The sequence below is a fragment of the Sinocyclocheilus anshuiensis genome, unplaced genomic scaffold, assembly GCF_001515605.1.
Source record: "Sinocyclocheilus anshuiensis isolate Anshui unplaced genomic scaffold, SAMN03320099.WGS_v1.1 scaffold553, whole genome shotgun sequence".
Lineage (NCBI taxonomy): Eukaryota > Metazoa > Chordata > Actinopteri > Cypriniformes > Cyprinidae > Sinocyclocheilus > Sinocyclocheilus anshuiensis.
The window spans coordinates 2,837,458-2,852,899 of record NW_015539821.1 but is presented as its reverse complement, the minus strand read 5'-3'; the positions used below and the strand labels follow the sequence as shown (position 1 = coordinate 2,852,899).

The 15,442-nt window shown below is 36.4% G+C and overlaps 1 protein-coding gene across 8 annotated transcripts in view; it reads right to left on the bottom strand.

Moving 5' to 3' along the window:
• Positions 1-2,816: 2,816 nt before the first annotated feature.
• The window catches only part of LOC107684102 (brain-specific angiogenesis inhibitor 1-associated protein 2-like), a 51,878-nt gene continuing 39,252 nt past the window's right edge, over positions 2,817-15,442 (bottom strand). For 2 of the 8 annotated variants that reach the window (XM_016480297.1, XM_016480299.1), the window contains 7 exons: positions 12,377-12,616; positions 11,660-11,846; positions 10,263-10,464; positions 10,041-10,109; positions 9,318-9,480; positions 8,327-8,364; positions 2,819-3,158 (listed from right to left, as the gene is read on the bottom strand). In XM_016480297.1, the coding sequence (XP_016335783.1) occupies positions 3,032-3,158; positions 8,327-8,364; positions 9,318-9,480; positions 10,041-10,109; positions 10,263-10,464; positions 11,660-11,846; positions 12,377-12,616 (1,026 nt within the window). In that variant the 3' untranslated portion in view covers positions 2,819-3,031. Of the gene's footprint in view, positions 3,159-3,936; positions 3,965-4,511; positions 6,723-8,070; positions 8,123-8,326; positions 8,365-9,317; positions 9,481-10,040; positions 10,110-10,262; positions 10,465-11,659; positions 11,847-12,376; positions 12,617-15,442 lie in introns of those variants that run through there. The other 6 variants (XM_016480298.1, XM_016480303.1, XM_016480302.1 and 3 more) reach the window with 5 other exon arrangements.

Here is a 15,442-nt window from a genome sequence, read left to right as displayed (position 1 = left end):
AAAACTTTTCACTAACAGATTTTTTTTTTTTGTATCTTATTTAATAATTCAGTGCTTGCCAAACACAAGTTACTTCCTTCTTTTACTTTTAATGAAAAAGCAGATGTCTTTATGGTATTGTTTGTCAACTTTGTTACGGACAAATTAGCCAATGTGTAGAAATAACAATAAATCATAACAGGAAAAATCCTTCTTGTTTCATTAGACAAACAGTCCTTACATTCCATCACTTGAAACTGAGATAATATTTCACCCCTTAAAAATTAAAAAATACCTATGTCTTTACAGAACCGTCCACTTGGAGCAAATATTTTTCATCTGAAAATATATTATATACAATATCCAGTTAAAAAAATAAATGTTGTTAAAATATTATAAGGGTGCAAAAATAAATCAATAATGTTTATTTTTTGTGAAAATAGTTCATAAACAGAGTTGACCCTTTAAGTAACAGAATTGTAAAGTAACAGAATTGACAGAATTGTCCGATGGACTGTCAATTCTGTTACCACATTGTCAGCATTGTTACTCTACCTTGGTAACAGAGTTTGACAGTAACAGAATTGACCATTTTCTTTATTTTTTGCCCAAAACTCCACTTGCTAGCATAAATGCTAAGAGCACATGTCAGTAATGAAATCATGATTAAAAGACTTTTAAATAACACAAAGTGTGATCAATGAAAAAATCTGTTTTCCTTTTGATATTGTGGTAACAGATTTGACACTTTATAAAATAACTCTTGGTGTAAGAACTTTTTAGATTTAAACATTTCCTTATAGAGAGGACATAGACTTTTCAGTGCTTCAGATCTTAACAGTGAGGGAAAGTGACATCATTTCCTGTATCTTACATAGTTGTGGGAGATAATTCCACCAATTTAAAGGCAAAATATGGTACGGTAACAGAGTTGACGCAAGATTTATGGACACACATTTTTATAAGAAAAAAAAAATATATATATATTTTTTAATAATGTTGTAGAATTAGGTAAATGACTCTTTAGGGCTTTTATAAATAAAATGAATGAAATATTACAAAAAGAAAAGTACAATAAAATATTTTGATTACACAATGATACATGATGGAAAAAATGCACAGACTAATTTGGACAACAAGAAATCATGATTTTCAGCTATTTAAGACACGTTTTGCAAAAAAAGATTATATTGTTATGGACTGTAACATCTTGTAATTCATAACAATGAGTAACACAGTACTAAAATAATAAAAAATATAACCATCTGAAAAAAGCTGAAAAAAAAATAATGACTTCGGACACCAAATGTACCTGCAATTATAGAATCACTCATATGCTAGATGGCAGCGTAACTGTAATATTTCAAATTGATGTTTTAGCAGGATAAATAAGATAAACACACAGGTAACCCTCAGTTTTATACAACTGGCTGTTTTATTAGACTTTCTACATATATTATTTGTGCATATTGTTTGATATGACACATACAAGTGCAAAAACAAAGAAAACAGAGGAAAAAAAATATAATTCTTAAATGGGCTACCAAGTGGATCATATAAACAAATTCTCCGGATAAAATGATTCCAGTGAAACACAAAGTATTTTCTCTCGATTTTCCATTCTCACTCTGTTCACATACAATATTTACATCGTATATGTACATGTATAAGAATACAGCATTCATAAACAGTGACTGTTGCTACATCTTTTCATTTGGAAGTTTGTATTATGTATTTTTTCATCTCCGTTTTCTGATGCTGTTTGGTATGTACAACCCACTAATGTGCTAATTGATGTGGATTTTGTTAATGAGTGAAAACAGGTGATATGTGTTACTGAAAGGCTTTAAAACCCCTTAGTTTGTGGCACTCTTGTAGGAGAGTGGCGTTGTTTGTGTGACATGCGATTATGGAGTCGATTTGTGTGGGAAAAAAAGTAAGATAAAGCGGAAGATAAGGGGGGAGGCCATGCTTGAAGAGCAGTCTTTCTAATATATAGTTTAATAGAGATACAAAATAGAGAGGAGAATAGCTGTGAGATCTATCTTTTAGGCCCTTCTTAAGAGATCTTGAGGTTTTGGTATTTGCAAAAATTATATCTTGCTTGCTACATTGGAAATGTGGCCAAAAGAATATGGTCACTATTATGGTTTAGGAAAGGCTGAAAATCTTCTTGGCTGTTTGCTACAAGAAGTGCAGATTAAAATGAAAATCTAATGTGAAAATCTAAATTTCACCGTTCTTTGTTGAATTGCCCTTCGTTAGTTAAATATGATCGTGGCACTTGAAGTGTATTTTTCTTTTTCTGTGGAATACAAAAGTAAGCAAGATTTTGCCAACTGTTCCTTTACCTCACAATAAAAGCTCCAATAGAAGAAAATAAGTAGGGCTATTATACAAGTCTTCTGAAGCCATGTGATAACTTTGTGTAAAGGACAACATTTAAGTCATTATTGACCAAGAAAATCTGCACTTTTTGTGTTTGACATGAGCAAGCACCAGAATCATGATAGTGATATGAAATTCCAACCTCTACAGTAAAATCAATCATGTAATATATCATATAAAATGTGTTTATATTAAATGAAGAGGTGCATTATTGTTCAAATATCAATTCGAAACAAGTCAACCAAAGACAAATATTCTATACGGTTGCAGGAGGGCAGCAGATTTTTACAGAATCCTACATTTGTGTAGTATGAGACAAAAACACATTGTAGAAAAGAATCATGCAATACATTATACTTGGTCATTTGAGCAGTTTTCCTCAATGGACCAAACAGACCTTCTTGAGGTCTTCTAAAAATAATGAGGTCTTACTAAATGTATTTACATTTGTGTATTCTATATATTAAGAAAAGAAAAAAAGTTTCAGTTTATTTCAGTCATACACAGAAATCCACTTAATATGGATCATCAACTAGTGGCAATACTTGAATGATCAGAAGCTCAGAGCTTGGTTGTTTTGTTGCTTTGACTGTGGATTGTGGGTAATTTGCTGTAAGAAGGTTCTGTACAGTAGCTCTAGTCCATGTGTGTCCAAATTGATGTCCTAATAAGGGAGTCGAGATCCAAGGTCTTCGGTTATAATGAGTTTGGGTTTCTGCTTGCTGTTGGAATCGCTTTGTCTTTGGCGAGATGCGAGCACAAATGTGGTGAATTGGAAAGGATCCGTCACTCTAAAACACAAAAATACAAACCATAACATCATATAAAGGACAGACATGCCATTGTTTCTAAGCATGCTTAAAAGTTATTACCAAAAATCTTGAAAAATAAAACATGCAGCATTCATTTAAAATAAAGATGCATGAAGCCTGATATTTGAGGGAATAGAAATATAAGGAAATGAAAATACACACTTGAGATTATTCGTGCTATAAAATCAGACATGTTGATTGTAATTCAAGTTCAGTCTCTTCCCTGAGTCATTTATGCACCTGTGGCTTCTCAAAAGATTCATGTCAGACTCACTATTTTGAAAGCATGTCAGGAAATGATCACATCATATTTTGCATTCAGATATGACATTGAATGTGTAAATTGAATTCTTTAGAAAGCTGGAGCTTTACGTGAAAGTGAAACTGAAGTAAAACCAGTTATAACCGTGTTTGACATGCTATACATAATATACAGAGACCCAAAAAGTATTTTGAATACTTAAATGTGGTCTGAATAATTGTACAACCACGAAGTATCTCAAGTTTTATGCTAATTTTTTTATATATTTAAAATGAACAAATAAAAAATACTATTTGTTTTGTTATATTTAATGGAATGACATTTCAATTTTAAGCATTTAAATACATTTTGGGCCCATTTTATTCTTTGAAGATTTGCATTTGAAATGAAGATATTCAATGCTGTCAGAAGCATGCCATTTTCTTTTACGTTTTTTTTTCCCTATACATTAAAATTATAAATGATCATGGAGATATAACTGCATCGTTTACTCACTCAAAAGCGTTCAAATTCAGGAACCACACTGAAAAAATGAGAAAAGGCCTGGAGTTTATTTATTTAATGAAAGAAACTATAAATTCTTATATAACATATATATATATATATATAAAACCAAGACAGTGCTTAACCTTCAGAAAATGCTGATCATCAACTACAGAAGGTCAAACCAAAGGACAGCAACTTTTTACAGTGAATCAGTTCAGCAGATTGTCAAAATTGTGATATCGGAGTTTAAAAAATGCTTTCAATCATGAGATCAAATAAAAATGTGTTTAAATTAGAATTTTTGGAATGAAAAAAAAATCCTGACCATGTTTAATAAGAGTAAAACGAGTAGAACAGTGAAAGCTGCGTTCTATATGAAGAATGTAATAGTATTAATCTTATTGAGTATTATGACGACTAAAAAAACTGCACAGGCTGGGATGATTAAAAGAAACCATCAGCTGACAATTACAGATCAATTTAGAGACCTATGAATTAAACTGTTGACAATTACAAAGTCATCAATAAAAAATTTAATTATGACAAAAAGGTCATAAAATCAAGCTAAGAAATGACTACACCGCTTTAATCTGAAGAAATGTTTATTCATCTTTTTAAGAGTAAAAAGTCACATGGTCATTTAGCAACATTACACTGTTCTGGTGTCGCCCAAAATACATGCACATTGGAGTTTATATACTTTACTGTACAATTATTGTACTTTCTCTCCTTTTAGATCCAAAAAGTGGGCATTCCAGAAGAAAAGGACATATATAAATATCATGACAGAGGTGGAGTTCTCTCTTAGCGTGGCGGCTGTACCATGGCCTTTACTCTAGTGCAGAAAGAAGAAACACTGGCACTGGCTTCCAGTCCTTGACACCTTACTGCTTTTGTTTCTAAATTCATCAAAACAGAGATGAAGAGTGTTGGCAGATCTACAGCAAGACGTTGGTTTAGTTACACACAGAAAAAGACAAAGATGGGGGGGGGGGGAATATCAGGAGGAGACACAGACACAAAGAACCTGGCAGGGTCTTTAGTGCAGGAAAGCAGGAGAAAAGTAAAAGTGTAAAATCTGTCGTCTTCACGCATACTTTGTGGTAATAATGAAGGTGCTTTTTATTTAATTGTGCATCACCTTCATGTACAACAAATCGACTTTTCAAGTACAATACAGAGAAAATGTAAAGCAGCGCACCTTTAAACAATTACTAGAGCAGACAAGCAATGTTTCTATCACATCAGAGAAACGTTGTCTCTTTTATAGCTTAATCATAAGCATTTTGCTTCTATGAAAAAGGCAATTTCAAAGCATTTAATCAGTTCCCTTTCATTACAACACTGGAACTAAAAGACTTCAGCTTTCACTCCTGTGAAAAAGGCTAAAAAACTCACACAAGTGGTGTGTAAGTGTATCGTAAGCATAGAAGATAATGATCAAATTGATACTAAACAAAAAAGGATGGTATCAAAGTTGGTTATTGCTGTTTTTACATATGTTTAGAATCAAAAAGCTGTACAGGGATCCACAGTGATCTTGTTGAACCAAATCAAACAATGTATCCATGTCAAAAAAAAAAAATCAGAAATACGATTACAATTCTACATTCGATTTAAAGTTATAGTATTTACAAATATTATGTGCTATGTACAAGGCACTGGATCACATGGATTATATTAAGACTTGGCACATCATGATTATGGATGTATCGCTGCAATGACCGCAACACAAACATCAGTGCAGAAAAGAAAAAAATGGATAGTTCAGATTCTAAAATCTGATGGATTTTATTCTACATTAATAAAGTTGAGACGTTGCTTGGCAACCGTAACTGGCCCTAGACTAAAACTATATTGTTCATTTCTTTCTGCTTTTATTTATACAAGCAATGAGTCACCTGTTGCCATGTGTTACGGTGATTTACCATGGTTAGAAGGGTTATACCTCTTATCTGTGGTGAAATCACTAACACACAGCTTCTCACTGCTTGTACCTTTATGCGTGGTTGGTGATGAGACATGGATATGTAGGTAGGTACCAGTTGTCTTTTCTTTCATGCATGAACCATGAATTCCAGAAACAACCGATTTTTGTCATTTATATTTAAAGAATTTGTTTCAATTCAATCTTCACTTGAGACACAGGGAAGGTCAAATGTACTGCACATCAGAATCTACAACACTTGACGCATTTAGATACTTCATTGACTCCAGATGAGATATGAGATCATGGAGGCCCTTTACATCAGCAATATAAGCAATGAAATGTAAAAACACTGAAAAAAAAAACTGCTTAGGTATCATAATATAAATAAGTATTTGTGTCCCGTAGAAGAAAATAATATAATAAAATGATGTAAACAACAGAATTGTAATTTTCTTGTAAACTATTCCTTTAAATACGTGGACCCCTGGATGGCAAAAGTTATGCATTTAGTTTAAACATTGCTGACATGTACATGCATGAAAGACAGGCAAGAGATACATATAAACAATTCAACATGTTTACTGAAGCAAGTTCAACATCCTCATGATAGAAGCGTATAATGAGGAAGGTCAACATGGAATACTCAGTATTCCGGTTCCGTTAGGCTGCTTCCAACTGGGATAAAATAAGGGAAATAGAAGGTGGGAAGGGTGGATCTAGATCCTCTTCCTCTGAGGGTGGAGTGAAGGGGAATGGATTGTTGAGAGATGAAGGAAGACAGGGGAGTGTGTGTGGACGGAGGGGAGGGTGGTGTCTGTGTGTTTGTCTGTCCTCTCACACTGTCGAAATCAATTTGCCCTCCGCACTGTGAAACAAAGAGAGGGAGATGCTGCCAGGTTGGCTTTGGACACAGACACATTAAAGCACAGAGAGCATAAAGCCCTGATGCTCAAGGAATAGTTCACCCATAAATGAAAATTGGCATAATTTACTCACACGTTCCAAACCTGTGTGACTTTCTTTGTGGAAAACCAATGTACTGAAGCTTTTTTTCCCCCCAGTTATAATGAATGAGGACTGCAGCTTATCAGGCAAAAGCACCATACAAGAATACAAATTAGTCCATATGACTTGTGCACTACTGCAAGTGTTCTGGATCCAATTATGTCAACTTTGAGTGAGAAACAGATGGAAATTTACACTGTGCACTGATAACCTTTCCCTTCAAAGCTGAAGTCAAGAACCACAGCAGTCAGATTCATTGAACGGGGTTCATGAGATTTATGAATATAGGAAGTTCGTTTTTTGAACCTAGAAAGTTCCAATCTCCATTTTTTTTTTTTTTTTTTTTTTTTTTTTTAAGGAAAGAAGAAAGTCCTTTGTCATGACATTAGGGTGAGTAAAAGATAACTTTTTTTTTTTTGCATTTTTAGGTGAACTATCCCTTTAATGTTACTGCTAATACTAATCTCTATTAATGCACATTACAAACAAGTGATGGGCTGCATTTCCTATAAGTCACATGTATGTGGTTCAGAAGTAAAATGTAAACAATTCAAATGTATACTAATCAGAAATCAGAAAATGCTTTACGACAGACCCATACACTTTTATTGGGAAAATGGAGCCCATTGTTTTAAATGCATCATGGGAGTCAAATCTAAATGGTGTGTACAGCAAGATGTAAAGTGAACTACAGATTTAAAATATTGGGGGTAGCATGTGGAAAATTGCTTCTCATGAGAATTTCCCTACAGAAATAAAAGTTGGAACACTTAAAGAACATTTAAGACAGACACACATGGACAGCAAAAGCAAGAATGGAATGGAAACTTAAATGAAAAAATAAATAATTTTAAATATTTCATCTATACCTACTTAAAATTTTGTGATGCTAAGGAATTTGGAATAAAAGCTGGGAATGGTCTTCCCCATAGATGCCCTAGAAATGTTTATTTATTTACTTATTTTATTCATTTATTGTTTACAGCAATGTCACACAAGGTGCTTTGTACAATACCAAAAAAAAAGAAAAAGTTCATTCAAATTGATAAAGTATGGCTAGAACATGTTCGAGAGAGTAGATAACATCTATGGGAAAAGACCATAAATGACTGACTCTATTATTGCGAGGCTTATGAAACCCATTTAAACAATCAGAGGTTTCTCCCTTGTTCAATATGGGTTTAGGTGACGTTTGGTCACCCGTCCACCTTATGTTTGGGCTAGACCTTCAGAAACATCAGCTATGTTCGTCTGCTCCGGCTGCAGGTCAAGCAAACAAGACTTTTTTGCTTGCCATAATCAAAATTCAAAATATTTATGTGGGATTTTTGTATTCAAACAAAAACAGAGAGGAATAATTCAAATTAAAAGAAACAAAGAAAGAACTTATAGACAAACTAAAACTCTTTTTAAATATTGTGTCTGTTCAGGGGGCATATGAGTAAGTGAAAACTTAGGTCTTACCTCGTTTGGAATCGAGGCTGGTACTCCTCCAACCCTTGCTGTGAAGGAAAAGAGAACATCTTTTAGTCATCTGCTTTTCCACAAATGTCCAGTAGACGGCAGTAGAAGAATGCATAACACTTATGAACTGCAGTATTGATGATAGCTAAAGCATCTTTATTGTAACCAGGAATAAAAAAGGAGGTTATTGAGTGCAGTGCATCCTGAACAGGAACAATGGCAAGAAGTTGAACTAACTGAGCATTGACTTAAGCAAAACTCAATAAATACTGAATGCACTAAAATGGGGACCCTGGGGTAATGATGAGAGATGTTTGTTGCTGGCTTTGTTACATAACAAAGCCCTACTTCTGATGTATTTCAATGCTGCTCCAAAAGTATTTGCATGCTTATTCATATATATTTAAGTCTGTAATGTCATTGCAAGTGTAATTATTTCAGTGAAGTATAGTACACAAACATGTTTTGCTGTGTATACAGTATATATCTGTACCTGTATGAAAATGTATTTAATTTTGAAGTGAAGACCTCCACAGACACACACTCTCTCTCATTGCAGTCATTTCTCTTTGTTCCCACTCCAAACCCATCTATTTGTAAATCTCTCAAAATGGCCTCGCAAAGGGAAGTTTAATCAAACAGGACAGGTCTTTTCTAAAGTGGGCTCAGGCTGCTAAAATAACACACGGTCACAGGCAAAAACTGATCCCGGTTTAGGGTAATGTCCTTTAACGTCCTCTATGCGGTTAGCTGGAGATTGGGCTGCTCTAATCGAACTTTCGCCCCGCTATATTTCAGCATGTCTGATAAATGCCTGCGTAAGGTGATTTAATGCTTTAGTACTATTAACATTTTTATAGAATGCTATACTAATATCTGCATACTACTGTCAAGGTTAATCTGTGTGTGCTGGATGTAGAATGACACTGCACTGAGAATAGACAGGAAGTGTGTGTGTGTGTGTGTGTGTGTGTGTGTGCACATAGCCTACTTGTGAGAATCCTGGCATTGCCATGCTGTATGGTCTCTGTCGGCTGTGTGGTGTGCTCTGCTGCTGGGTTAGGAAGCGTGTGGGCATGCCGTAATCAGGTGTTGGCAAAACCATGTCTCTCTCCAGAAGATTTCCTGTGCTGCTGCTCCTGCTATGCTGCAAACTACAAACACACATATACACACCATTAAAGTCAACTTGATGTTTGCTGCTCATATTATTTCTCTAACGTGGCATTTCTGAAAAATGTAGTCCAGGACTTTATTTTATCCCTAAAATAAATGGAATGATTGGATCAAGAAATTGGGCATTGTATAGTAGAATGGAGCCAAACGTAATGCACAATTGCTAAAATAATGCCTAAATAGCTAATTATGCATTATGACAATGGCTAACATTATCCAAGTGATACCAGTAAAAATGAAAATCGTGTCAGAGAAAGAGCAAGACCCTATATTTTCAATTAAAGGTTACGAGGATATTTTTTCTTTGGAATAATATGCACCGATGAATCAATCACAACAAAACTATGAATGCGCACGAATAAAGTAAACAAGGTCAGTTTTGATTGGTCATGTCAACATTAACGTCTTTTATGCACACGCATCAAGCCTTTCTCAATTGTATGCTTTATGGTGTTACACAAGTCATGATTTAAACATTCATGGTATTTAAACATTGAAAGGGCTTTTGTAAAACTCATTAATATTCAGACAGACTCACCTAACATGGAGTTTATTGCTGTCTGGTTCAGGAATCATGCGGGTATAGGAGAACGGGAACCAGCCTCTCCTGAAAGAACACATACAACGTAGAATTTGAAGCTGATTCTCTGGTTCATCAAATCTCTTAAACTTATTTTCATAATTAAAAATCTTCTTGTTTTTCTGTACACACCCTATGCATGAGTAAATTTTATTGTGAAGTTAACCACAAGATACGTACATTCTGTTTTTCTCGTTTTCACCGTAGTGCCAGCCGTCCCGGGCTTCAGGCACTAACAGTGTGATGATGTCTCCTTCCGTAAAGCTGAGGAGTGTGCTGTTGTCCCCGGCGGCATGGGAGAAGAGGGCCTGAACGCGTGTCCGTCCATTTCTCTCCAGCCCAGCTGCCATCGAGCTTGACCTGGGTAGGGTTTGTGTCTCTGCTGGGGTTAGAGATTAGAAATCCATACTGAGCAATTTTTTATAATTATGCGAAAAGAAAAACAGTTTATAAATAAATGTACATTTCATTCAGTACATATCGTACAATCCAATAGATTAAAAATGAACTTTTACCTAATATTTGTGTATATATTTGTTGTATTTTTGCATTTGGAATATTTGTTTTAACATACTAACATCAAACTATTGTAAACCGTTAAGTCAAAACGTTTGTTTGCTGCATGTGAGAAGGACAACTTGAGTCGCTTCCTTCAAAACGGTCACTTATGAGATTTTATTTCAGTTACGATGCTGCCTAAGTAGGCAACAAGGCAGCTCGGTAGGTTCAGGAACACATTTAAAATTCCACCTAAAGGTCATGTACAACACTGATTAAGAGCGCTCGTTTCCGCTGCTTCTTAAAAATACTTCCCTCAAAGTGAAATTATACCCTTCACCTACTTTCTCTCCATTTTAAAAGCTGTCCTCTCTATTCCCACCTGCTCTGCCCTGTTTTCATTTCCAGCAGTGTTTGCCCTGTTATTGTCCACTCACTACTTTCTCAAGGAGAGAGAGAGAAAAGCACAGGTGCACAGAAACTGACACAGCTGTAAATAAAGACGACAGATTATTAAGTCATATAGAGATGCTGGGTATTGAATAAACAGCACTGAATACTTCCAAATGTCGTGATCGGAGTTACTGTGTGCATTATCGAACTGAAGTTCCTTAAAGGGATAGTTCATCCAAACATTTTTTACCACGACACATACGTGTGGTGCTGCTGACATAAAACACGCATGGGCTGCGTCTTGTTTACAAGCAGAGGAATACACACGCATGCGTTATGGTACTCTTGTGAATGGCGGCAGACACTGACAAGGAAGGGAAGAATTGTTGAATAAAAGTTGTTATTTTTGTTTTCTTTGCGCACAAAGTATTCTCGTAGCTTCGTAAAATTACAGTTGAACCACTGATGTCACATGGACTATTTTGTCGATGTTCTTGTTACCTTTCTGGTCCTTGAACGTGGTAGTTACCTTGCTGGATATGCAGGGTCAGAAAGCTCTCAGATAAAAAAAATATCTTAATTTGTCTTCTGACGATGAACAAAGGTCTTACGGGTTTGGAATGACATGAGGGTGAGTAATTAACTACAGAATTTTCATTTTTAGGTGAACTATCCCTTTAACTTACCCAGAGTGTTCTTGGGCTTTACAGGCGCAACCTTGCGGACAGGCAGGGTGTTGGAGAAGGTCTCTACGCCGTGTCTGTGGGCTGGTTTCTCATGTGCGGCTCTGGTCTCCATCCAGCGTTGGTAGTCTTCTCCGCCATGGACCCCTGAGCCATTCACCATGGGAACACTATCTGCTCCCATCATCCTCTGCAAGATACAAGTCACATTTTTTAGGAACAATTAAGACACCTAGTTTCCATGTATACTTGAATACATATATTTTTTTCTCCAATCTCTTAAAACAACAACAACAAACACGACAGTCGCAATACTCCCAAATGGGATTTAAATGAATGTCCTCCCTTATAAGATGCAGCTTTTTTTAACCCATGTCTTTTACACCGTTTTGTCAGCTGTGCCGCAGGAGATGTTACTGCACTCTGATAAACTGTAAACTAAAGAGAGCTGTAAATGCCAGCAGGTTTCTGATTATTCTTTTCACAGCATTGTGATCATTATGGAACAGTATTTTAATGACTTCATCTATACTGAATTTGAGAACTCTCTCATTCCTATGGCCGTGAGTGCGTGCCCCCACTCTCCCAAACACCCTCAGGACTTAATTATACACATCATTAATGCAACCATTTACAAATTATCTAGTTGCAGTTGAGACACTGTATCATTTTGTGGCTCACACTTTTTTTTATTTGGGTCAGACTAGGTTTCTAACTCACCATCTGTTGGTTCCCCATGAGAACTGCGAGCTCAGGGGGCACAGGAAGTGGCTTGGCCCCAGGGATGGGGTCTGAGATGGTCAGGCTAGATTTAGAGGTGTGGTGGACACTGGGACCCAGCGTCCCTGTCACTCCTGAGCCCATTTGCTGAGCCAGAAGCATCGCCCGCTCTGGGAGTTTATTTGGGTCGGCACATGCTTGTTGCCACAATGGTATCTTTTGCGTCAGCAAGTCTCTGCCCTAAAAACAAACAAACAGCGCCACAACTAGTATTAGCACTCAGCATGAGTGATGCAAGCATTACACACCTGTGAGAGAATAATTTAGATTAGTCTAGAAAACCCATGTGGGCAAATCAAGCATAACAGACCAAATACAGGCCCTCTCTGTGAAAAACTTAGTTCCTGCACAGCAGAGGTTTCAGGGGTGAGCTCTTCAATTGATGGACTGATAGGGAGAGGGAATACGATAAAGTGATCCCTCCTCACCTCGCGTTCCTCTGAAGCTCAGAGACATCCCTCTCTATCCTGACAACCTCCCCTCCCTGTTGGTTGAAGCCTGAAATAGCCTCATTACACTGCCTTATGCACAGGCAGTGAGCCTGGCTGAGCTCTACGACCAGTAGCAGTAAGAGAGATGAGGAACGCCTAGAGACCTCCGAATGTAGAGCACAGGAAGTGCAACTTTATCTTTGGACACTTTTCTGTAATTCAGATCATCTGTTTGAGTGGTACATGAATGCTTATTTAAAACTCTGAAGACCCAAATTTCAGAGAGATGTGACAAATGAAAAGTTAATCAATTTGTGTTGCGGCATTTTAGTGTTTTAAATCTACCTGCATCATCCACCAAATTTTGGTTCAGTGCAAAGTTCCTTTAACATAAGAGTGTTAAACGTACTACACACTACACTGGGTGAAAAGTCTTCTAAATGCCTACAGCCTTGTAACATGTCAATGCCTTTCATCTAATCTTTTTTTTCTCACTCTCCTTCGCTCTGTACTCATAATACCTCTATAGTCTGTATTTGGCTGACACAGGTCAGTACCCTGTCTACTGTGCCCCTACGGTCTTTTTCTAAGTCACAACCACATACCACCCCACCCAAAGCAATTATCACCTGCCTGCCTGTCTGAGCACCTGTGGACTTTGGCACGACCTCACTGGGTTCATAAAAACACTCTTCAGGAGTGCAAATTGGCAGATCCTAGTCACCATGAAATTAAAATGGACAATTCTTATTTTTTATGCAATATTACAGTGCTTATTATAAATGGAAATAGAAAATGAAATGATGAGCGCAGTTTCCGTTTCATCCGGACGTTAAATGCTGATCCAAAAGTTTGAAGAGTAGCAGGACAGATCATGTGTAAAGTCATAAGATTCAGTAGTCACAGCTCATTAAACTACTGCCAAGATGAAGCATTTGCGATTTTAACATTGTTTTAAAAGGACAGTTTACCTCAAAATGAAAGTTCTGTCATTTACTTACTCGCATGTTGTTCCTTGGTGGAACACTAATGAAATACTAATAAAGACCCTACAAGTCTTGTCTCTGTTGTAGCTCTTAAATCTCATTCATTTACATTCAAAAATGATACTTAAAGACATGTTTATCAAAGATGCTAAACAAGAATGTGGAAGAGCAAATGATATTTGAGAGCTCTGAATACAGTATGTGAATAACTATTAAAACCAAAATAACCAGCCTAAGAAGACTTGAAATACTGAGCCAAAAAAAAAAAGAGTAACTATGCTGCAAAATATGCTGATCTCATCCTTTTTGTGTTCCATGTTAAAATCATACAAGTCTGGAAGGACATATGTGAATGTCAGTTTCATTTTTGACACTAATGAAATACTAATAAAGACCCTTCAAGTCTTGTCTCTGTTGTAGCTCTTAAATCTCATTCATTTACATTCAAAAATGATACTTAAAGACATGTTTATCAAAGATGCTAAACAAGAATGTGGAAGAGCAAATGATATTTGAGAGCTCTGAATACAGTATGTGAATAACTATTAAAACCAAAATAACCAGCCTAAGAAGACTTGAAATACTGAGCCAAAAAAAAAAAGAGTAACTATGCTGCAAAATATGCTGATCTCATCCTTTTTTGTGTTCCATGTTAAAATCATACAAGTCTGGAAGGACATATGTGAATGCCAGTTTCATTTTTGGGTCAGCTTTGGTCATTGATCACCATGTAGTATATTGGGTAAAGCTTAGGGCTGTTAACTGGCATGTTGCTAGTTCAAACCCCTCAAAGAGTAAAGCACTTGATCCCAAGTTGATCCAAGGGGAATGACCCTGAAATAAGTGTACAGTAACTATTATTACTTTGGATAAAAGCATATGCTAAATCTTGCTAATAGGCAGTTAGTAGTGGTCTCAGAATTGCATTTGTGTGAAAAGGCATCACACAAATGCAATTCAGAGACCACTACCTAACTGCCTACTAGTTCCCAAGAAATCTGTGAACCCTGTGTGCAAATTTCATTACATGTTTAAGATGTTTCTTTTCAATTTTCTTCCCAGTGGTAAAATCTCTTAGTCATCTGAGCATGAGAGAGTTTTTATACTCTCTTTGTTCCTTCTGCCCTCAGTTGCAGACGAGTGAGTAAGTATCAAGTACCATGACTGGTGTGGGCGACGGTGTTAAGATCCAGCCATGACAAACTCTGGCAGATGGTCAGTTTAGTTCACGTCACTTTGCTCTTCCTGTTCTCACAAAAGTGGATAATAAAGTAGTACTTCGTAGAATAGACTCCAATATAATCTTCCCCTGTTAGGTAATGCCTCTTTGTCTTTGTCTAAAATGTTTCTGGAGTTGCCTGCAGAGAAATTTCTTCAGTATGAATCTTCCTACACACATACATGAAAACAGTGATTATCGTCTGAACAGTCTGTTCTTGTAAAAGTGGGCCACTCTCTGCCTGGCCCTCCCTTTTTCTTCTCCTTCTCTTGCCATCGTTGCTCCCAACACTCTGTCTATCACCGATTCTGAAATCGTGAGCGTCACAGTAGAGGAGTGAATCTCGCTTACGTGGGAATGAATGGCGTTC